Consider the following 24,144-nt stretch of genomic DNA (forward strand, 5'->3'; position numbering starts at 1 on the left):
CTATATACCAGGCTTTAAATTGCACCACCACCTTTTTCATAAAAGAAAAAGAGCAACACCCTTAAATGAACTAGTAAGAAAATCTCACAGTTTTAGTGTCTGTATCAGCAGTTTAGTGCACTGCTCCAAGTCCAGGGGGGAGTGGGATGGGGTGTCCTATACTTCGTATTACCTAAATTATTTTTCTGATATTGAAAAACCAGAGCAGAATATGCTGGTTTACAACAGTTAGAGGAACACAAACATTTTCATATTAAAATAATAATATTATTAAAACTAGGACAATATACAAAACTACAAACACCTCTTGTACTTCAGAAGGCGGCATCAGTTTAAAGCCAACCAAAGAGTCTTTTTACCATTTACAATAACACTCAGAGCCATGGAAGTTGTATACACGTTAGGATGACATCTGTTAATAAATGATGTGGTTCTGAAGACAGAAAAAAAAACTTTACCCTATGTTCCTTTAATACGCATTTCAAATTGTCAAAAACTTCAGAAAGCTGGAAAGCTTCAGACGTAACAGAGAGATCTTACCATGTAAGCAGGAGCTAGAAAATGTAGAACTAGTCCTGGCTCTTAACCAGATTCCTTTTGCCTCCACTGCTCGTCTTCATAACAGAGAAGTAGTCTTCATGTCTTTCTAGAAATGCTATAAAATGTTGTTGGCTTCCTGACTTTTAAAATAAAATTAAAAAAAAAATCAGGGAAAAACATCGCATTTTCAGACCTTCTGTGCCACTTCACTGATTCTCCCTTGCTGCACCCATAAACACACTTTTCCAAAGTCATGTAAGCAGTTGGACAGAGGGAGAGAGAAGGGGTGGAGAGAAGGTTACTGCATGTGTAAGACTGGCATGTCACATATGTACTGATTCATGTATTTCACAGAAAACTGCATACTTTCTTCTGTGATTGCTCAGCATATATCAGATTGACAAGAGAAAAAGTGAGGAAAAGACCAAGAAAGAGGATTCTTACATTAAAAAGTAGGATGCTGTTCTGAATGCTGACTTTTAAAGCCTGAATATGATAATATGGAAATAATAATAAGTGGCAATGCGCAGAATATTACAGCTCTATTCCTAACGACCTGGGCTTTTTCTTACATGACAGTTACATTTTTAGTAAAGGGGGAAGAGATTTCTATGGACTCTAACTGACAATTTAATTTCAGTCCCTGCTACACGCCTTCTGTACAACCTAGGTCCTCCACTACTATACTTGCATGTCAGTTTCCAAACCTTTTCTCCCACTTCTTGTTTTTATCCCGATTAGGTTCTCTGAAGCTCATTCAATGAAGGGCACATACATACAGTGGAGGATTCTAAAACTGCCTTGATCCAGTGAAAATAAGGTGACACATGAAAAATACATTACATACATTTATAGGCACTTAGCCAATTTTCATTACTTTTTCATTTTTTTCACCCCAAAAGCTAAAGCACAGGTTCAGTTTGTGCATAAACTGAACTCTCATAAGCATCCAATAAATCTATAACTAGCAAAAAACTATCAAAATAAAAATCGTTATAAAGGTTCCTTTTTATATTGGCTCCCACAAAAGCATTTGCATCTACGACAGTTATGATAATGCATTCTCAGGTTTCCTCACATAAACTTCTGATTCTCTAGAAATAACATACCTTGACAACAAATACCTGAAAAACACTTGACAAAATTGTGCTAGAGAACACTACATGGAAGCCAGTCAGTGACACAGAAGTACGAAAGACAAGATTCTGGGATCAACTTCTTCAGGCATTATCTATACTAATATGTGTCTTTATGTCACTCCCAAAGCTTATTTCTGTGCAAGGTTACAGGTATATTGAATAAATAAAATGACCCATCATTGTTCTATTTGTTCTTATTTCATGAACATAATTCTATTCAAAAGTATATGTATTAGTCAATGGATTTACTGGAAGGGAAATATAACACACAAAGGTAACTGTTCAAAATATTTACAAATCATTGGTACATTACTTAGAACAATCTTACAGATGAAAAAACTAACATGAAAAAGCCTTTAGAGCTAGACAACTGACTCTCAGTCTCAAAGGGTCTACGAAGAACTACAGGAGGATCATCTGTGTATGTATCAAACCAAAAGGACAAATTATGGCCTCATCTATACAGCAGTGGGAACCAGAACAACTAGTTCTGTTGTAACCACACTCTTCTTTATGGTAAGATTCTTAGAATAGCATTGTTCTGTTTTAATTTTTAAAAGGCATGGGAACCCAAACAACCTCAACAACTGCAGTTCTGAATGACCCAATTTATTTCTCTACTGTAAGATTATTATCATTGGTTTAGCTTGTTCAGTTTCACACATGTGATTTTCAGGTTTTGACTCAGCAGATTTGCTTTTTCTACAATATTTTCACCTTCTTGGTTTATATTTGTGATGTCCTTCACTGAAGGCTATTTTTAATTTAAGACCTGAATCATCATTAACTACAGATACAGTGAAGAATTTCTCTACCCAACATTCCAGAAGACACTAATCACAGATCTTGGAAAAGGAGAAGTCAGTTGAAAAAAGACCAGACTAATGATTTAATTAAGGCTTAGACACTTAAGGCCCTTTCCAAAACATAACAAGCAGTTATTTGGTACCAACATAGTACAGTATGAATCACTACACTTCATTATTATTCCCTAAAAGGGAAAACAAAACCAAACAAAAACCTCCCTCCAAATGTCTGTTTCCGAAGGACAAAGGCAATTAACAGGGAGACGAAAAAAAATATTCCAACGACAGTGTATTAAAGAGGCAAGGGAATTTAAAGATGCCATACACATTAAGTCATATTTTCTAAATTAATGCTTATAGACAACAAGAACTGTAGATTCCTCAGACCTGTTCAAACTTACCCCAGGTTGAAAACATCCTGGGAGCATAACAAAGCTTGATTAGTTTCCCATCTCACATTTCTAAGGGTAGAAATCCTTGTAAATGCTATCTTGGAAAAGAAAAAAAAAAAATGCCACTAATATAAACATGGTAGTGGTTTAGTTGTGTGTGGTACACAGTCTACCCAAACATAGGCACAGGCTTGCTGACTTCAGTCTTCATACAATTCGGTGTTCTGCACATCTTAAAACATTCTTTTATTTCTACTTACCTTAAGCCATACAACCAAAAATGATCCATAATGATTTTATAGAGACTTCTTAACATGATCTAGATGTTTCCAAAGAATACTAATAATTAAATAAAATATTCTTTGTATGTATTATGGTTATGTTCATACGCAAGTCAGTCACCCAATATCTCAATGACTGTTAATGAAACTGAAAGCCTAATTAGCAAGATGAGGGGAATAACCCCAGCATTCTGGCCCACCTCCAATACGAATAATTTCATCTACCTATGCAAAATCCCCCTTGTCATTTCAATTAGGTGAGATATTCCTCATATCCTGGTCTTCAATTGCTGGGTATTGTTCATACTGCCATTGTAAAAGCTACTGCATTCTACCCTGGGTACAGTTGCATTTTGATAGTAGCAACGTGGCAATTCCTACATATTTTAGTTATTTTTTTCAAAAAGCCTAATGCTTACAAAAGGCTATCTACTATTAAAAAAAAAAAAAAAAAAAACCACACACAAAAAACCCATGACACTAATTCATTGTGCATATATTACTGAAAAATAATTAAATCTGTGTAGAACACAGGTATTGAGGTACAAAAATAAGTCAACCAGGTGTAAGCATCTCTTTGGCAATTCAGCATAACAAGTAGCCACCTTATCACACCATCACAGCTCTGAATGTCTCAGAAATTAAGCCAAAGCTAAGACCGCTCCCTATGAAATCCTACCGGTACATTAAAACATCCTTCCGAAAAATTATATATACAAAGTTAACAAGGAAGAGAATTGTCAGTCACTAATTAGCCATTCCAAGTCCTCCAAAACAACAGCTGTACCCGTACCTACATCTTGCTTCCTGCTTAGCAGTATGCACACCCCAAATACCTGTTCCCCAGAATAGCCACTGGTTTCCCTTCATAGTTTTCATTTTGTCTCACTCCCTCAACATCCTCAAAATTCTCAAAAAAGCCTACATTTTGGATTATGATTTAAATTGTTCAACTGACTGAAAAAAAAAACCAAACCAAAATAAACCACCAAAACAATTCCTACATGAAAAAGGATTTAAAACTTTGGTAGATTTAATGTTGACTTGAAGAGGGACATCTGGGGCTTGCTATTGCTTCACCAGAGCTTTACTCCTCTTCTCTCTTGGCTTTAAATTGCCACTGAAACAGTTATTAGTAAGTAAACTCCTGGATGCTTACATTAGCCATGCTAATACGACCCACAGTCCTTTTATTGTGCACTCCTGCTTTAATTCTCCCTATCCCTTAAAAGATACAGTTTTAACAGATTATAAAATCCACTTATAAAGGTACTCATTGGTTTTAGTTATGAAAGTAAAAGATACATTTTATTTAGGAAAACATGCGAGCAGATATCTGCATCAAAAATCCACTTAAACACTGACTGTACTTACTACTTCATGAAATATTTCAGTAACCACATCAGTGATTTATTGCTCCACTATGGCAGTATGGAAACTTCCACAATAAAATACAGGCCAGGAGTGAAAAGAGCTGTAAAGCCATAAAAGACAAAAAAAAAAAAAAAAAAAAAAAAAATAGTTGTTGTTTTCCTTGCCCTGGCCTCCTAGGACTGTAAATCCCAGGCTTTCTTTTCCCCAAATTGTCTTTTTTTCAAAGATTACCAGTGTTATAAATACCTTTGCCTTCTACTGACTAGACACATTTTCTTCTGTAGACTCACTTCCTGTGGGAAATGCTACATCGAAAATTACACACACACTATTAGAATTGCAATCACTGCTGCATTCCTGTTAAGATATTAAAAAAAAAAAAAAGGCACTAAGAATATAAGAATAGACCAGCTTTCGTTTTATCTTCTATAAAAGGAATATCACTCTTGCATGGGAAATAGTAATACACATATTAAAATTTATGTCAAAATACAGTAGAAAATAATTTCCATTAAGTACACCTGCTGGGGAAAAAGCTGCACACACCAATGATTAAGCCTAAGTATGCATCTGTCCTTTAAATACACATAGCAGTAATAGCTTAAATGTAGGAGTTCAAATCCTGGCCAGTCTCACTGCATATACAAATCTGCATCAATGCTAAATTAAGAAGCACCTCCAATAAGCTTACAAAAGACAAAGAAAAAATTGGTTGTAAGCTCCTCTGCATTGCAAAGATCTCTTTTGTCTGCCAATCAACAGAAAAGTATTATTCCACCATCACAAAAGGCAAACCTTTGGAGGCAGTATAGGTCTGTGTGTTGTGCAAATGTGCAGTTGCTAAGAAGCAAATATGCTTCTCTTCTAATCAAATAGCCCAGCTCAGCAATGCTGCTGGCTTGGGGCAAGAAGCAAATTCCACCAGCCACAAACTTAGAAACAGTCTTGAATTATTTGTTGCTGACCGCTGGCTGAACCCTGTCCTGATGAGCACCATCACCATTAGCCACTTCTCAGTGTATTCCATCAACCAATGGCAATAGCAGCATGCTACAGCTCAGGCTGCAAGGAATTGATCAAACAGGGTAATGAGACTATTTCTTCATGGAGGTTATTTTAAATGAATATAAATATTTTCTTTCTACATAATTTGCCACAAAAGGTCACTGAACTCCCTGCGATTCTAAAGAAAAATGCTGTGGTATCCCCTTTATATATTTGAGTTAGGATATAGCCAACAAACAATTCTGGCAATTTTTGATGATCGTGTAAATCTTAATGAGGTGGCATCCCAGACAACTGATTAGCAGCAACATTTTATCTTCACATTTAGTTACGAACAAAAAGAAGATTCTATGCTATTTTAGAAAATCATGAAATACCTACACCCTTAAAATCTTTCATGAGAGCGTAGATGCTGAGAACCTAAAGACTAACACTTTTACTATTAACAATAGATCATGCATATTTAGCTGTGCTTGCCATACTTTGATATTATAGCCTTTTCTATAGACTTCTTTCAACTAAACACATATGTTAAAAGTACCCACTTCATATCAGAGTCAAGTTACTGATAAGGAGACCCACATTCAGACATCCTGTCTGTCGTCTTTTTTAAAGACTACTATAAAGATGCACCAAGAGATCCTTGAAATTTAAATCAAACCAACTGCTACAAAAACCTCACTAAGGCTCTCCCTTACCCCATGTAAGATTTTTACTCCTATAGTTTCCAGTATTGGATAATTTCTTCAGTGCTGGAAAAGCACAATAATATTGATTTAAATACCAGTTTAATAGTATTTCATTAACAGAGGCATTACGCTAGGGTAGTACTAAGACTATGCTAAATAAAGAGTGCTTATTACTTTCTACTTTTAGTAATAATAATATAAAAATATTCCAATAGGCCAACTAAACACAACTGTTCATGTCTGAGAGTTCACAAGGTTACCTTGAACAACTCTACAACTCTAAGAAGATACTTTCAAAAGAAAAATCTAGATTTACACCCAAGGATGAGTATAATTTATTCATCTGAGACACAGCACTTCAAAATGGTGGTTAAAATAAAAATTTTAAAATATATATATATAAAGGATTTAAATTAATTAGTCTTGTCCTGATCAATAGGACTTCTCTGACATGATAATAGAAAGGGCTTTGGATTTTATTTTTTTTTTTTAATTCACCCAAAATATTTAAAACCACTTTTTTAAGCTGAATAAAAAACTGTATTTTCTGAAACTCTGTTCTTCATATTTTGTTGGGATCCTTGCTCTTCAGGCTGATTTCCACCACCTCCACCACCCCCACCCCCTAATTGAATGTTTCTGACCAGCAGAGGAAATTTAAAAAAAAAAAAATTAATAATATTGCAAAAAGCATTTAGAGCAAGGGGATTCTTCTCCCACCTCCCATCCCCATTAAAATACTATTTACAGATCATTCTTCTTTAACTCTCTATCAATACTGCCATTACACCTTGTATGACAGTGAAATGCAGCTAAGGCCTGAACAGAATAAAGCAACTCAGATGTGTTTGTTCTACTGAGCCAACATTTCTACAATTTTTTTTGTAAGAAAAGTTGACATCAAAAATAAAAGTGTAGTTCTTCAATAAAAAAGCTAGCTTCGTTGGCTGGTTATTCCAAAACATAAAGCTTGTTACATCTGTTACACAGACCCTACAAATCCTTATTGTTTACCAATAATTTATTTAAAAAGTGAAAACTCCCCAAAATAAAAAGGAGACAATTCTACACTAACATTGAAGATCTATAAAAATCTGTGAGAGGACATGATGCTAGTACTATACAAAACACATAAAAATCCTGGGAAACTGTATTTTAAATATGGATGGAGGAAGCCAACTGATGCATAATCCTGATTTTTTCTCATAGAGTTCCCATATTAAGTCCTAAGTTCCATTTAAAAAAAAAAAAAAAAAAAGCGCCACAGCACACACAATACAAGCAGTCCCTTACAACACCAATAAAAAACAATATTGACTTGGGTGGAGGTGGAAATCAGCACCCACTAGCAAAAGACATCTCATCAACAGACGAACATTTGACAAAAATCAGTGGAAACAGCAAAGAGGCCAATACAACTTCCAGTGCCAAGGAGCCAGATGGCACCGCTGGAAAAATTATATCTACAGACTGGCAGCTTGATCCCATGATTACTGCCCAAGGGAGGAGGAAGAGGAAAACAAGAGGTATTTCAGTGTGATGGAGTAAATCAATTATCACCAGCTCACTATGGCATTTTTACATTATTTTGATACCACATTCTAAATATTGCTCAAATGAATGAGAGCACTGGAAGATTCCAGCAATTGGAGACAGGTTAAAAAAGGTATGCCACCTATTAAAAAAGCAATACATACTTAAATGCACCTCTATTGACTGCATCACACAGTCATTATTTCCAAATGAAATTTGCAGGTATGTTGTGGTTAGCAAGAACCATTTTATTTTGCAGGTTTTATTTTTAACCTAAAATTCCAAATGTTATCTGTACAGATTGGGGGGGGGGGGGGGGTGGAATCTCTGCACTTCTCAATGTTATTACTACATTCCCTTGTGTATTTTCAGCTCAGCTACCTGACACACACAATTACAGAATAACTATTTTGCTAAAATATTCCAAACAGCTTTGATCAAAAAGGTTTGTGGTAGTCTCACCAATTATTTTTCTGTTAAAATACAGTGCTAAAGCTAGCTTCTGAGGAAGCTGTTCAAGGAAGAAAAATTAGTCCACCCCTACTTTCATATAAGGAAAGCTGCTTTAAAAATCAAATACTCCCCCACCATCTTCATCTGCATACATATTCCAATTACTAAATACAAAACAGAATTATGGGAATGTGTCAGACTCTCCACATTAAAACAGGCAAGGTTACTTTTTTTTTTTTAATTGGAAGCCAATGACAACACTTTCATCAGCTTCTTTTCCAGGCAACTGTAATAATAAGGCCCATTTCCTGTATCCATGTTTGCAAAAGAACAACTCATCTGTTACCTACCAAAAAGACTTGGACCACCTTCACTTCACTTGTCTACATCCCATTTTAGTGTTGTAGCACAGCCATGTACACAATCCAAACATCCTTCTGCCCCCATTCACATTCTTTCAACACTAGTCCCTTCCCCTTACTCTTCAATGCAAAGCAGTGATGCACAAGTGCAGTTATGTGAAGCACACAAACTGCATCTTCGAATACACTTTGTGAGTATTTATACATTGCCCATATCCATATACTGAAATACAAAATTTTACTGTTGAGGAACCATCAAAAAGATGTTTTACATGAAGCCTAGGATATATCTGGAAAGTTATTGCCAGGCTGTGACATACTTCCCATTAAGGAAGGTGTGTTCAGGTAGACAGAGTAAATAATTCAGAAGGACAGGAAAAAATTGTTTAGACCAGGGGAGGATTTCCTGCATTTTGTAGCATAAGATTATCCATAATTCCTTGCTCAATATGGGACCAAAACTATTTCTGACTACCACCAGTAGAGAAGACAAGGCTAAGATCCTCATGGGATATCACCTGTCATTATTGTGATAGTGGTGAATAGGCTATGCCTAATACTAATTAAGAAACTGTAGTAATAATTTTAGTTTGGAGAGAAGATTGCATTTTTAGCCTGCGACTCTACTTTTAAATCCTACTCTTGTAAGTGATCCAAGTAAACATCTATGAAGAATTACTGAGGAAACTATCAGTCAAACTAACACTATCTAGTGACAGATACCCAAAGTATGGTTCCTGCTGCAAATTTTTAATCAGTGAACAATACCAGCAACATCTTCTTGAGATGGATAATAATGCACTTGCACATACAATTTACATAATAAAGATTTAATTTACATTGTTTTTTCATTGCAAAATGCTTTAATAAACCTTTTCATGACAGAGTTTTTACTTTTCCATTCAAATTTAATCTCAAAATTCACAAACATTAATCCACTGCTACCTCCCTCTTATTTAAAAGGAAACGAACCCAAATCCATTAATTAATGCTGGATTGCGTGATGCCTGACAGAAAACAGGCCTGTTTAGTACTTGCTTAAACTCTACAGATACAATTTGCACCTCTACAGAAAGTACTAATCAGTTAAAATACAAAAACAGGAGTATGGGAAAAATCTTTTTCTGTTTATTAGGATTGATACACACTTCAGTGCATGAAATGATTCAAATATGGGCACAAATTCCTAATCACCAATTCAGAGAAAGAAAAGCCTACACCAAACTTAATTTGTAGTTTTATTGCTAGGTTTTACATTTTTTTCCCCCATTTGGTTCGTATATTCAGGCCTCTAAAGCCTCATTCTTGAGACAGAAAACATGAAGTACCACACAGAGCATTGTTTTACATATTTCTCATCTACTCTAAAACAAAGAAAACACTGTGGTTATCACAGAATCACAGAATGGTTTGGATTGGAAGGGACCTTAAAGCTCATCTAATTCCACTCCCCCTGTCACGGGCAGGGACACCTTCCACTAGACCAGGTTGCTCCAAGCCCTGTCCAGCCTGGCCTTGAACTCTGCCAGGGATGGGGCAGCCACAGCTTCTCTGGGCAACCTCTGGGCAACACTGTGCCAGTGTCTCACCACCCTCATAGCAAAGAATTTCTTCCTCATAACTAATCTAAATCTACCCTTTGTCAGTTTAAAGCCGTTTCCCCTTGGAATGTAGAGTTTGTTCTCCCCAAGACGTTTGGGGCAACTGTATGTTGAAAGCAGACCTGAAGGCAGACTCATTTTCCTGTTGTACTTGGTAGATACCAGGATGGAAAAGATGCTTCTTGCCTTGAACGCCAAGCAGTAACAATCTGTTGGACTTGCTCACCTCAAGAAGGGCACTAGAAGGGTACTCACATCAAAGTGCCATTGGAGTAGCATGGAGCAATGCCATCATCTATGATCGATGCAACTGTCTGGTTCTGAGAGGGAAGGAGTATGGATCAGGATGGAAACTGACTTGCTACTACTGCTTGGCAGGAAGAAAGAGGAATTACAGGGAAATTAGAAGGTAGAAATTCATTCAGCTGAGTCAAAGTGTTAATAAGGTCTTAAATCTATAATTAACAACCTCCAAAACACACTTGAAAAGCTTATTACATATTACAGAGGCTGAAGGAAAACCCTCCCTCTTCCTTTTTATTTCAGCTATTTGTGATGTATAAGAACTGATCTAGAAAAACATTAGGCCAACAGGCAATATAAAGTAAATAGAAAAGTCTATTGCACTTCAGCTTTCTGTTGTGTTTTTTTGCTCTTTATTTACCGTAATATTGTATAAAATTATGATCTAATATGAAAAAGAAATGGGTTAAGCAGGTCATTATTTGTTTTTTATTGTGGATATTGTCCTACCTAGTGGTGGAGCATACACGGCTGTTTTGCTATTGCTCAGTCAGTGAAGCAACATAGATGAAACAAAATGAGCAACAAACCATGTCATCTCTCCCATGGGAGAAAGGTAAATGTTAAAAGAACACAGGGGTTTATTGTTTAATAGGAAGTTTTTCATCATGATAATTAGAAGTTCAAACGTCTTAGTATCATCAATTTGTACACACTGTTAACCTATATGATGCCATTTTTAACTTTATTGTTGACTTTAATGGGGCCAAAATTTCACTTAAAACTTCTGCTTCCTATCAGAAATTATTCCCTTCTGTTCTGTGCAAATGGTTTAAATCAAAATCAATTAGATTAGCTTTGCATATTTCACATGCACTTTTTAACTTCTTGCTTATACAAAATAAGGCATTGCTACTATATTCACTGCTATGGATCCTACAAACAAATAAGCAAGCAAGCAGTTCAGTTGCTTGTTCTTTTCATAAGGTTTCAACAGCAGTTACATGTGGAAAGTTATAAGGATTCTTCTCAGTCTTCAAATATATTCATGACAGAAGGGGACAAAAAAGGAAATACATCATTCTCATGTCTTTTATAGACAAAAGAGAGTCAAATGCCAACAGAGCGACAAAAGCAGTTTAGGCTCTGTGTTCTCTACTAGCCAGTACAATGCAGCACTGAGGCAAGCTGCCCAGGGGAGCCTGAAGTTGTACCATTAGAGATTTTTAGGAAAGATGAGACAGATACCCTCAGCTTGCCTGAGACATTTCTTGGCAGGTGACACATTGACTTTACTTTTAAGGTTTCTCCTATCCAACAAAGAGCTGATCTTCTTTATGACTTCTGACAATTTCAGCAAAGTTAGCACCCTCTTCTCACTTGTTAAACATATTTGGATCTGGGAATTTATTCACATATGGTCTCAAACACACTAATATCTTGTTTGTTGTTTCTTGTTTTGTTTTTTTAATTAAAAAAAGAAACCAAAACACCCTTCATATTTTAAGTTACTCTCTAGTATGTGTTCCATCATCTTCTAAAAGATTATATTCTGGGTGACATCTAAGTGTCTCAGCCTAATTCCCTAGTGATGTATCTTTCCTCTGACAGACTCGGCATACCATATCGGAAATTCTAGACTTCAGTCTTCCTGCTTAAAACTAAATTACTAATTACAATTTCTTCGAATTCTGAAAGCACCATTTCTGATCAGTTGTATTACCTTTTCAGCCAGAAATGTCCCAGAAATGCAGAATCATAATACATTGCAATACATAGTATTTCCTCTGCCATACAACATCTGTTCAGACACAGGAAGAGTCTATTAAACCATTGGAGAAAACACAGAATTACATACATATATAAAAATAATAAATTAGATTATTTCCCAGTCACAATTCTGACAGGAACTAGCATCCCCTCAAAACAAAGCTGGCATGCCAGAACCCCTTTCCTTACCCATTTCCCATGGCACTGATGCTCCTGTCTTCCTGCCAGGTCCTAATAATAGCGTAAAGTAGAAGTCACCTTTTCCCACCAAACGTCCCCGTAAACTTAGATCTTTCCTGCCCTCAACATGATCTTCTTTAATTAAGCTTGAATATTTAAAGAGACATAAGGAATAAGAAAATAAATTTTTCTGTCTTCAAAGAGGTTTACCTATGAGAAAAACAAGATAAATAAAGAAGTTTCTCACTTCTTTTAATGGCTCTGATGCACTTAGTTTGGAACTCTCACCAGTGCTGCAAAGCCAACAACTAGTCTCCTAGAATGACTCAGGTAAACTTCCAATGCTGTCATCCCCAAGACAACCAAACATCCTCTCCATGTACATGAATATGATACTAAAATAGTAATAAACCAATACAAGACTAGGGGGATAGGAAGGGCAAAAGGAGACAGGACAGAAAACTACCAGCTGCATTTTCCATTCTCCAACCTTTGCTAACACCGCTTAACTGGCTGGCTCAGTGATGAAACACACCGAGTTTATTATTAAATAAGTTAACATATTAAAGTTTTTGCTTTAATATGGTGCCTCAAAAATAAACGCAGTAGAAACGTAACTGAAGAAACAGGGAAAATATTTGTGTATGCACTGTACATAAAGACAAGATCTTACGCTGAACTCTACCCTTCGTCAGGGACAGTATTCAGACCTTTATGCCTACCAAATAGGGAAAAAAAAAGAAAGAAGCTTAATCAGTACTTGTATTTGAGACTTAAAATGTCAATAGAAGCAGCATGCAAGATTTAGTCACACAATTTTTCATTCTCACTTGATCAATCAAAATACAAAATGGGATGTTCATGCAAAGGAAATACTATAGATCATGCAAAAGAGTTGAATCAAGCCTGCAAAGACTTGTATAAAACTTTTCCAGGGGAGCTGCATAAAAACAAAGTGTTAAAACTCATTGTTTCATCCAAAAATTATACCAAGAAAAGTATGTTCCAGGGAGCAACAAGTTCTGCGCATTTTCAAGACTGCACTCTGATGACAGTTAAAGCACACCACCTTAATTTATTCTGATTCCCCAAAGTCCTCCAAACATCCTATTTTGCTTGCTTTTGCTTGCTTTGCAGGAAGGCTTACCTTCCTGCACTTCAACTATAGAGAATTTCTAGTATGAGATTCTCGCACTGTTTAAAAGTTTTCTACTAAAGAGCATATTTTATTCATAAGCTATAGCCAAATACGATACTTTGAAGAGCATGCAACTCCCAAGACACGTTTTTGGTACTTTTTTCCTCCTTACATGCTCAAGGCAACATTTCTAGACCTTCAATGGAAATGATGATGTTCTAAATTATTCTATCATAGCATTCATTCTGATCTTTTTAGATCCAGTAATTACCCAATCACATACTCCCTGCAAAGCTAAACAGACATACCTTCTTCAGAAGCAGATGGATCACTCACATCACCTCCAAAGTCTGAAAGTTTGTTCCTTTAATACTAATGGCATTTCCTACTACGGAATCAAGTTACCATACCACAAAACAAAGCAAACCAAAAATTACTGTTAAAAAAATCCCTTGGGATCATAAAAGAGGATAACTCTCTTAAATAGGAAAGCTTCAGCATGCATTGCATCTACATTTAACACCATCTTAAGAAACCTGAAAACTAAATTAAAACCAGAAATTTTTTCCCCCATTAATGTCTCAACCAAAAGTAGTAGTAGTAGTAATAATAATAATAGTCACCAACTTTAAAGGAAGTCTTACTATTTCAATTTCTAAGTGTTTTGGTAGACTCTGGTTTTTAACTGATCAAGACATATATATTTTCTGCTACACACATTCTTCAAAATACAGATGGAAGGGGAGTAAGTATTTACAAGACATAACATTGTTATACAATGTACTATACAAAAACCTGTCATTTAAGTTGCAAGAAACCTAGTCATCAATAAGGGAAAAAATACCCCACTCAAAAATCAATTATGTTGAGTCTTTTGTATAGAGAAGTAGTACACCTTTCAGGCAACTGGTATTAATGAGCAGACATGGCTATAGAATCTCCATTTGTTTTTCTGACAAAACTGTGACTACTCCAGTCTCTCATTGAAAAACCATTAATCTGGTGCACCAAGGACCAATGCGAAAATCAAAACTCCATCTAACCCTTTATCAGCTCACAATAACCTACAAGTGAACTCTGCCTGTTAGCATACAGCAAGTTATGATTTTGCTATCAATCAGGCTGTTAGCCAATAAAAAAAAAAAAATCAAGTTAAGAATGGAGTGCCTGGCAGTGCTGTTTTGTTTTGTCTGTCTTGTTTTGGGGTTTGTTATTTTATTTGGGGGTTTTGTTGTGTTTTATCCCTCTTCCAATTTCTGTAGGGTGTCTGGACATGTAAGCCTATGCATCATTCTCCTTCACTGTGATTTAATTGCTGCCAGCAATCAAGTCAAAGCATCACTGAAGTGTGCTTGAATTTCATTAGATGATATAACTTATGCTACTTTCCTACAGTACCTAATAAACCATAAAGAAACCAAAACACATATGGCTTGAGGGAATAACTGGAAAATTAGGTGGCCATTTGGGAACTGAGTGAACTTTTGAACCAGAGGAACAGGGAAAAAGAAATATTAAAAGGAAAGACAGACTTAGAATGCACACAGAGATGTGGGGGTTTGACCTTTTCAGTACCTAGAAAATTACATTAGCATTATGAAAAATACATATCATGTTTAGAGTTTATAATCCATCAAAGTTTAGATACTTTGTTAGTGCTTACCATAAGGTAAAAGTCAAAAGGACAACATAACAATCAGATTTGACAAAAGGCCTTTAGGGGACCTGTGCTAATTTAGTTATCCCATACTTATTGTTAAATGGATTATCTCTCTTGTAATTAATACACCATTAGATAGAGGTCACACAAAACCTCCAGGATTTTACAATGACTGTAATGTACACGTAATACACTAATTCTTTATCTGTTACCAAGTGGGTGCCTTCACTAATTATATTTTGACAGTAACACTGCAAAGTCAAATAGTGACACTTTCAGAAGTCGTACAAACCTTGCAGTCTAACTCACGTGTATAAAGGTAAATGCCTGTTTTGTTTTGGGTTTTTTTAGCAGAAAATATATATAAAACATTTTACATAAAAATATGAATGGGTGAAAATATAAATACCGAACACCTCAGTTTGGTTACCTACAGTTAGGCCCCCCTGTTAATGCCAAAAGCCTTGATCCTACACAAATGAGGTTTTACACCTGCTGAACTAAACTGGTAACCACGTAAGATCAATCATCTACCTTACAGATACAGCTTCTTGAGTAGGATTTAAATATTGAGCATTAACAGACTGTCAAAAAAAAAAAAGAAAAAAAAAAAAAAAACAAACCCACACAGTATTAAGCTTCAACAAACCCATTCATGCCTGTGAGAACTGCAACAAATGGCATCTTTGAGAATCAATCCACCTCTTATAAGATTCTCCCAACATACATTTTCATACATAGTCTAGGTAGCTGGACTTGAATGATGGTCCACATATGTTAAAATCAAATGGTCTTAGAATGACACACTGGACATTAAAAGAGGAAAACATAAACATTCCTCCAATAAATGAAAGTATTTACAGATCAAAATCTACCACCTTTTCTCAACTTCTCTTCGTGTTGCACTCGTACAAGATAATTGAAGAGCATTTATCATAAAACGTAGAAAGACTAGTGAGGCAAAATAATCTTAAATACAACAGAATCACACCCACTATATTTCTACCTAAACTGGAATGTATCAGCCAAGATACTGTTGGGCAGCTATTATACGTACTCTCATAATTTTAACTTTCAAAATAGGCTAAAAATTATTCACCCATCTGTACAAACTCATACAGTATTTCATTCACTCTTGCATCAGCATTCTTCAGCCATTCATTATTTAGGTTTATGAACATTATAATTTTTTTCTTGATTAACTGTTTTGAAACAAATCTATAATCATATCTCCTATTAAACAGCTATACAATTTTGTCACATACCCTTTATGCAATCAGTACCATGTTATTAAGTTACAATTAGAAATAATGCTAAGATTATGTTTGTAAGCAAAAATAAGTACATGGAAAGTTGCATTCAGCTGTATTTTGGAAAATTAGCTTGTCTTTTCTAAAAGCGATATTCAATTTGTCTGATTGATAATTACATTTCAACCAGAAAGCAAAAAGGCTTGTTTTTAGTTTTTAATAGAAGGCCACATTGCCAACATACAAAAAGCTCAATATTTAAAAAAAAAAAAAAAAAAAAAAAAAAAAGAAGAAAAAAGGTGTTATTATTGTTACACATTTTACAGAGCTATGGATATAAAAAAAAAAATGCTTTAGTGTGAATCAATGGTTAGAAGGTTTATCACTTATGCATGTACTTGACTTATCCCTGTTCTGCAATAAACATAATTTTATACCCCATAAAAGCAATTTATGTTTCCAAAGGGAATAATCTGGATAACATAAAATGTGGAGTGCTATGTTGCAGGAAGCATATTTTCATTCAGCAATTGTATTTCGAGATGGAGCTGCACAGTTTGATCATCATATCATGTCAGAAAACATCATTCACTAGTAAGTCTATCTAACTTCTAGTGCCAGAAATTAATATACATAGTTAATTTATTTGTACATATACTTAATTTATTGCCAGATATTATCCATAGAAGGTATTTATATTATGTATACAATAAACAAATCTCAAAAATATGGACACCATGCTAAAGCAAGCTTGTTAACTGTTGAAATATTCAATTGTTCATGTCTTCAGAACAGTCACACTTAGCATTAAATTTAATGAATACAAAAAAAACCAAGGAAAACCGCTACGGAGACTAGATTTTTATTTTTTTTAATGCAAACTCAAATTTGAAATTTATATAATGAAAACATTCTACAAAATACTGTCTTAATGGAAGGAAACATTGTAAGAATAATTAATTTAATATTTTATGAACCTATTCTGCATGGAGTTTGCAGAAAAATATCAATCACAAACTCTTTCATTATTTATTAGATAAATAATACAGTAAGCCATTAAGTAGCACAATAAAATTAAGCAAGAATCTGATAATCTTGAATTAACAAACAATTTGTTACTACAAATACTCAGTTTTAGCCACTGATCTATCTTCAAAAACATATGCATCTACAGAAGATGCTTTGTTATGAAAAAACATGAGTTTAAAAAAAAAAAAAAAAAACACGTGTAAATTTGAGACAGCTTCACTATGCTCTAGAACCACTAGAGAGAGCTCTTCAGTTCTTTTAAAGGTTCCTGTAAAGGTAAGAAAACCGTCCAGCTGTAATGCTTATCTGTTTATCTGATTTCCCACACTACCATTCGTATCACGAGGATCCAATTGCATGAGTTTGTAGCAAACTGGCAAATCTAGTACATTGTAAGGTAAATAGTGTCACATACCATTAGAAGGTGCTTCATCCTCTTTATCATATCGATCAGATGCTATTGAGACACTATCAGGAGGCGAAGAAAAAGAGAGCTCAGACTGTTCCTCATCTTCCAATTCTGTAAAAGTAAGAAATACATTGCTAGTTAATATAGGCTATCATGCAAACAGAGACAGAATCTAAAGACAAGTATTTTCATTAGTAAGAAGGATACCAATTTCTATCTGAAATGGAAGAAATCCCATTTCTCATGGATGCTCGTAACAGGTACACTGCATGCTGACGCACAGCTGTGAGCGCTGCTGTTCTGGGGCTACCTTCTAACCAGTCACGTACATGTTGCTGGAGCAGTTTCCCTAAACTGCTAATGAACCCACTCCCAGCACTGCACATCTGACAGCTTCTCACACAAGGGGAAAAGAAATAGACACCACAGCAAAGAGGTGGGCAGGGGAAAACAGTGGCATGAGAAACAGGCAGCGTCAAGCTTGCTGTCCAAGTGCAGGAAGGAGCTGCAGCAACTTTCCTCCAAGGAACTGCCAAACTATTGCTGGCAGCAGTTTGTCGCCCTCTGCCCACTTTCACTTTTGTTCACCATAATTAGGCACTACTTTGCAAATGTTGTATGTGTACTCCTCCCACGAAATTAAAAACAGAATCACCTTCTGACAGCACCCGGTCTGAATCTGTGCCTTAATGCAGCATTCGGTTGATGAATTTCTTATGCAACTGAGAATCCTACAACAATATATACAAAATCTACATTATGGACTAACCTATGCACTACAGTGATCAGAATGCCTTAAGTGTGAAGGTCTGGGAAAGGTAAAATGAAATCAATATTAGTTGAGGCTTCCATTTAATTAGACAAAATTTCAGTTCTCCCTCCCAAAGTTCAGTATATTTTCTCAGATTTTTTTTTAATACCATCTAGGTGAAGAAGAGGTGAAAAAATAACAAACTAGATTGTTTCTTTAAAAAAAAACACAAAAAAAAACCCACAAAAAAAACAAACCACAAAAAAAAAAACACCACACTAAAATCAAGGAGGAAAATTCAGTAATTAAATATGATAAGAATCACTAAACCAAAACCATAAAGCTAATGCTTCAACAGATCGAATGACCCTCAATTTTCTTAAAAATCATATAAAGCTAAACTGCTCAATCATTGCCTTTTGGTATATTCCTATCGAGAAAGCTTTCCAAAAACCTCCAGATATGCTTCTCTATTCATGTGCTCCCTTTTGGAGCATTGTATTCAATTAATTTCTTGGGATCCAAAATAAACCCCATGCATAGAGAAAATATTCTTCTCTGCAGACATGTGAATTGCATTCATCAGGACTGCTTAGCCGTGGCCGAGTTTTACCTCTTTACTTCCCATTTAATAATGGAAAATCATAGAAAATTCAGAGTCCGTGCCCAAAAATAACCATAGTTGCTAGCAAAGAACAGCAAGTTTTCTATGCAGATAAGACAACAAAGCCTCATTTTTGCTTTGCTGGAGTTCTTTTATATGCTATAATTGTTGAATACCAAATTGGTTTTCCGTTAATTAATTTAGTATGCTTTTCTCAGGAAAGATCCTTTCAAGCTCCCATGCCATATAACAACTGCTTTAAATCTGAACCTAACTCCAATCTGTTTTTTACAAGGCCATCCTCCAGTAGCACTCCAGCCATCATGTTAATCTGATCAAAATATTTGCATTTCATCACACCTGTCAAACCAATCAAAAGTAAATTATCCCTCTCCAGGATTCACGTCTTCCTCCAAACAGAAAACCAGAGAGCAGATAGCACATGAACAGAAAACACTATGCCATATTTACAACCAGCATGATTATCTTTCACACTTACATAGCAGAGACCAGTTGCCTGTCTCTGTCAATATATGTACATCTTTATTAGACAATAGACCCTGCATAAATAGAGCGGACATGATATTCACGACCTATACCGTATCAAAAGTTGTTTCACTCTTCCCATCCTAAACCAGAATACTAGCACTAGAATGCACAGAATATGCTTATATATAGTGTGTGTATGTAAGTGTATATATACATATGTATATGTATACACACACACACACATATATATAGCATATATATAAGCCCTGTTTGTCAGTCAAAAGTGTCCTCATCAGCTATGAATAAATGTACTATCATTTAACCTTCATGAAGATGCCAGCATAAATTTAAACTATTAGGCTATATCTACAGAGGAAAGTACTTCCACAAACACCACACTCCAGCACTCAAAATTCATGGGCTGAATAGTAGGAGTAAACCTAAGTATATCTGAATGAACAGCACTTGTGGATGATAAATAGGCAAGTAAATATTTAGGAAGAACATCTCCAGAGAATTTTGCCCCACTCAGCAATACATAATCTCTTTCATATTCTTAAGACACTTCCTATGCATGTTGCACTGTTATCTAGCTCTTCCACTAAGTTACAATACTACCATTTCCAAATTATGCATAGGATTTCAAGTTCAGTAAATGCTCGTGCTTTGCATTCATATAAAAGCCACATCTAGACACAAGGGGCTTTTTAATACATACATACATATATATTTAGGGCACGCTATGTACCTATCCCAGGTATACCCTGTATTTGAAACAACATAAGCCATGGGTACAAAGTATAGATTTATAATAAAACAAGTATCTGCTCTAGGTGTACAATATCCAGGTTCAAAATGCTCTTAAAACAAAACAATAACAACAAAAAAAAAAAAAAAGTTGAGGTATTATGAAGAAAGAAGTTACACACTTAGTGCTTTTAGCAAGTTTATAGTCTTCAAAGCATTCTCTAGATGTTAAATCCCAAATAAAGGCTTGAAGACTTCTATGGGAGGAGAAAACAGGGAAAAAAAAAAAGGGGGGGCAAGAAAACCAACAAAACACCACACAACTTACTAAGACAGTCAGAACAAATATGTAAATCCCATATGCAGCTACAGTACTACATTTAGGTACCCATATTTTAACCAAAGAATATGTAGAATAGTCAAAAACAATAAACAGAGGTACAAGCAACCTGTAGCCTTGCAGGACTAGATCAAACTAAAAATCTTCCAATTTTTATTTTAGATTAAATCTATGTGTTTGGAAGTTTATATTACACATTGAAATGCAACCCTTAAATTAGCTAATTTGTACAGAAGAACTGCAGGCATGTCGATGGAAGAGCTGACTCAATCTGCTCTGGAGCTTTAACAGGCAACATTTCACAACATTTGCATTTACTTACATAGAAAAATGACTATAGGCTAGATTCAACCTTGGGGTTTTGCCTCCTAATTCTCACAGGGTTAAAAGACATCTTAGAAGCGTATGCTACTAATATATAAGGATATTGCTCCTGACAATTCATAGAAAGGCTTCCTGTTGGTTCTGTGGGATCTCCTGCATTCCCCCTCAGAATAATCTCTGCCTCTTTTCCACTTTAAATGCTCCTTCATCAGGGTGTTGTACTGCAGTTTACACTCCACTTACTGAGAAAGGCTAATCAGAACTGCATTTGAAGCTACATGTGTTACTCCTTGAACAGTCGGAGGAGTCAGTGTTGAGCAGCACAAGCCACTACTCCTCTCTTCAGGTGCCAAGTATCTAAAAATACACCCGAAAAGCATTAATAAATTAAAGAAAAGCATTCAACTTGCATTTATGTAATAGAAAACCGAACTACAAAGCAACAATGGGCATCAGGTAAATGTATCCAATACAATTTGCAAGCATAATTGAAAGCATTGCTGCCTAATCAGACATCTAAAAGCAAAGCATGCTCAAACGAAATGTCTATAGACTCATTAGTTGGCAGCCATTCCATTACAATCACACATAATGTCAGTAGTGCCTTGAACCTGTGCCAATGACAACAGCATAAATTTTGCATCTCATTTCTGTGGTCATAAAATTAATGATCAGTTTAAAAATACTTCTTTGCAAAAGTTATTGCACGAAGAAATGACATGAATGTGTCCCCGTTATGTAGTCACAAGGATAATTAAGGAGTTGATGCTCATTAATATAGTTTCTTGTTTCCCCAGAATACCATATGATTTATCTGGAAGTTGAAAAAAAGGAGTTTGACTAACAGTAGATAGTTAGCAGTTAAACAATAACAAAAGTATGCATATGAACTGACCCTATTCTCCAGTTTCTGCAATTTAAACTAACCTTTTGTAGGTTTGATAGTAGAATCAATATTTTGTTATCTGTAGAAAAGCCCCATACAATGTCTTTCCTTATTAAATGCTACCTTTTCCATTACAGCTTATTTATTGATTTAGGAAGTAATGCATAGCAAAGGCTAAGTGTACCACATTAGGAATGGAGCATAAAACAAACTCTCCTCATTGTAACAAGGGCTGCACTTCAGACCTTGCCCCCTATTCTGAAGATTTCTAACATATTTAGGTGGTACAAGCTGAACATAATGAACAGGACCATGGTATTTTATAAGCATCCAGTAAATATAAAAAAAATAAAAAAAAAAATAAAAAAAAATCCCCAAGAATTCATTTTCTTCTGAAATAGTGATTATAGCAATGAACTCTTAAGCATTAAAGACACTGCTTCCATCACTAACTCTAAAAAAAGAGCATGCAAGATGTTTCAGCCAATATCCCTGAAAGAGCCTTGCTAGCTCACATCCTCAGATCACCAAACACTTTCAGTTTATTTCTAAAAAAGTCTAGATGGAGTGATGCATTAAAACTGCTCAAGTATAAAAGAAATAAAACAACTCACAAAAATAAAATGTCATGCAAGTCAAAACACTCTGCTGCTAGCCATTTTGGAGGGTCCCAAGTCAGGTTGAAATCACTTCCTCCTTTCCACTCTGCTGCAGTAAGAGCCCACCAAAGGACTGGATGGAGCCATCAAGTAGATCAATGCAAGGTTCTCACTACACAGTTTTTCAGAAGAATAACTAGACAAAGCTGCTTGCAAGCTGGCACAGGTATTCTTTAGGGCCCTGATAGCTGCTGCTGATGTTTTAACAAGATGCTACTGACCCAATCCACCAGTCATCTTATCAGGCTGGATTCTTCCAACAGCCACTTTCTCAATGTATGCTTTTCCATACAATCTGCTCCAATAACTCATTCCTGAAGAGTCTTCTGGAGTCTCATATTAACATGACTGTTTTTAATGGCTTGTTTTGTAAACGTCAAGTAGGAATTCTTTAGCAGCTATTTGTTAAAACAATACTGAAACAGCATTAGGTTTGTAAGCAAATATGCTTCAAGCAAGAAAAGCAACACAACTTTTACTTGTTGAGTTGCCTCTCATTCTGATGATGCACATAAGATCATTTTGTGCTGCACTGGTGGTTCTGTCTTGTGCTGCTTTAAATTGCACTTGGCAGGGACACTTCACAGATAACAACTACATGTAGCTGCAACAGACAATAGTGACTTGCCTACAAGGAAACCCTCCAGACTTCCAGGATAGAATGCTATTTGGCACAATTCTAATGCATCTGATGGTCTCTCCAGAAATACATCATGAAGATCCTCAAAGGACTATGCAAAAACTAAGCCATATCTTCCCCATTTATGGTTATTACTAATGATATATTTATGCCCCTGACTGAAAGCTCATGTTAAAATACAGAACTCGCATCCACATACTGCTCTGATGACAAGTTACTGCCTCCCTTTCTGAAGTCCAAAAGGACTCCTGCCTGCTGCCATTTCCTGAGGGAAAAAAAAAGAGTACAGAGACAAAAAAGGAAATCGCACCTCAACAAAAAACACAGGGGCAGGGGAAGAAAATACAAAGTCCTTGCATATAGTGCTACTCTATCAGCTTGACTATCTCCAGGAAGCAGATGTCTCAGGCTCCAGACACTCCTCTACCAAGAGCCAGAGGCATCCAAGTCACTTACAGGTTTCCTACAGGTATTCCCAATAACTACGTAGAAGAACACTGATGCTCTAGAAACACAGATTTATCTTCTATGATACTACAATAAAATGAAAACGAAAGTGGACCTTCATCAGTTTTCAGACTGAAAAGTGGTAGGTAGTAAATGTCATATCATACTTTTCTGCATAAATAGAGCCAAAGTTGTGTACCACAGCTCCTATATAAGGTGCACCGACTGCTTTAAGGGGAACTTGTTCTGCAAATTCCCCTATAATGATTTGATTTAGCTACTTTCGGTGTCTCACTTTCAACACTGAGCCAAAAATCTTTTGTGAAAAGTGATTAAAAATATATATTTTACTAAAATAAATGCAAAGAGCAGATGGCAACTGAGCTTCAAACACAAATACAGT

At 35.6% G+C, this 24,144-nt stretch overlaps 1 protein-coding gene across 2 annotated transcripts in view; it reads right to left on the reverse strand.

Annotated features, from left to right (window-relative positions):
• SKAP2 (src kinase associated phosphoprotein 2) overlaps nt 1–24,144 on the reverse strand; it is a 117,692-nt gene that overhangs the window by 76,644 nt on the left and 16,904 nt on the right. For both annotated transcript variants that reach the window (XM_030511478.1, XM_030511487.1), the window contains exon 4: nt 17,861–17,965. In XM_030511478.1, coding sequence (XP_030367338.1) covers nt 17,861–17,965 — 105 coding nt within the window. The remainder of the gene's footprint in view (nt 1–17,860; nt 17,966–24,144) is intronic.

Source organism: Strigops habroptila, chromosome 1 (genome assembly GCF_004027225.2).
Source record: "Strigops habroptila isolate Jane chromosome 1, bStrHab1.2.pri, whole genome shotgun sequence".
Lineage (NCBI taxonomy): Eukaryota > Metazoa > Chordata > Aves > Psittaciformes > Psittacidae > Strigops > Strigops habroptila.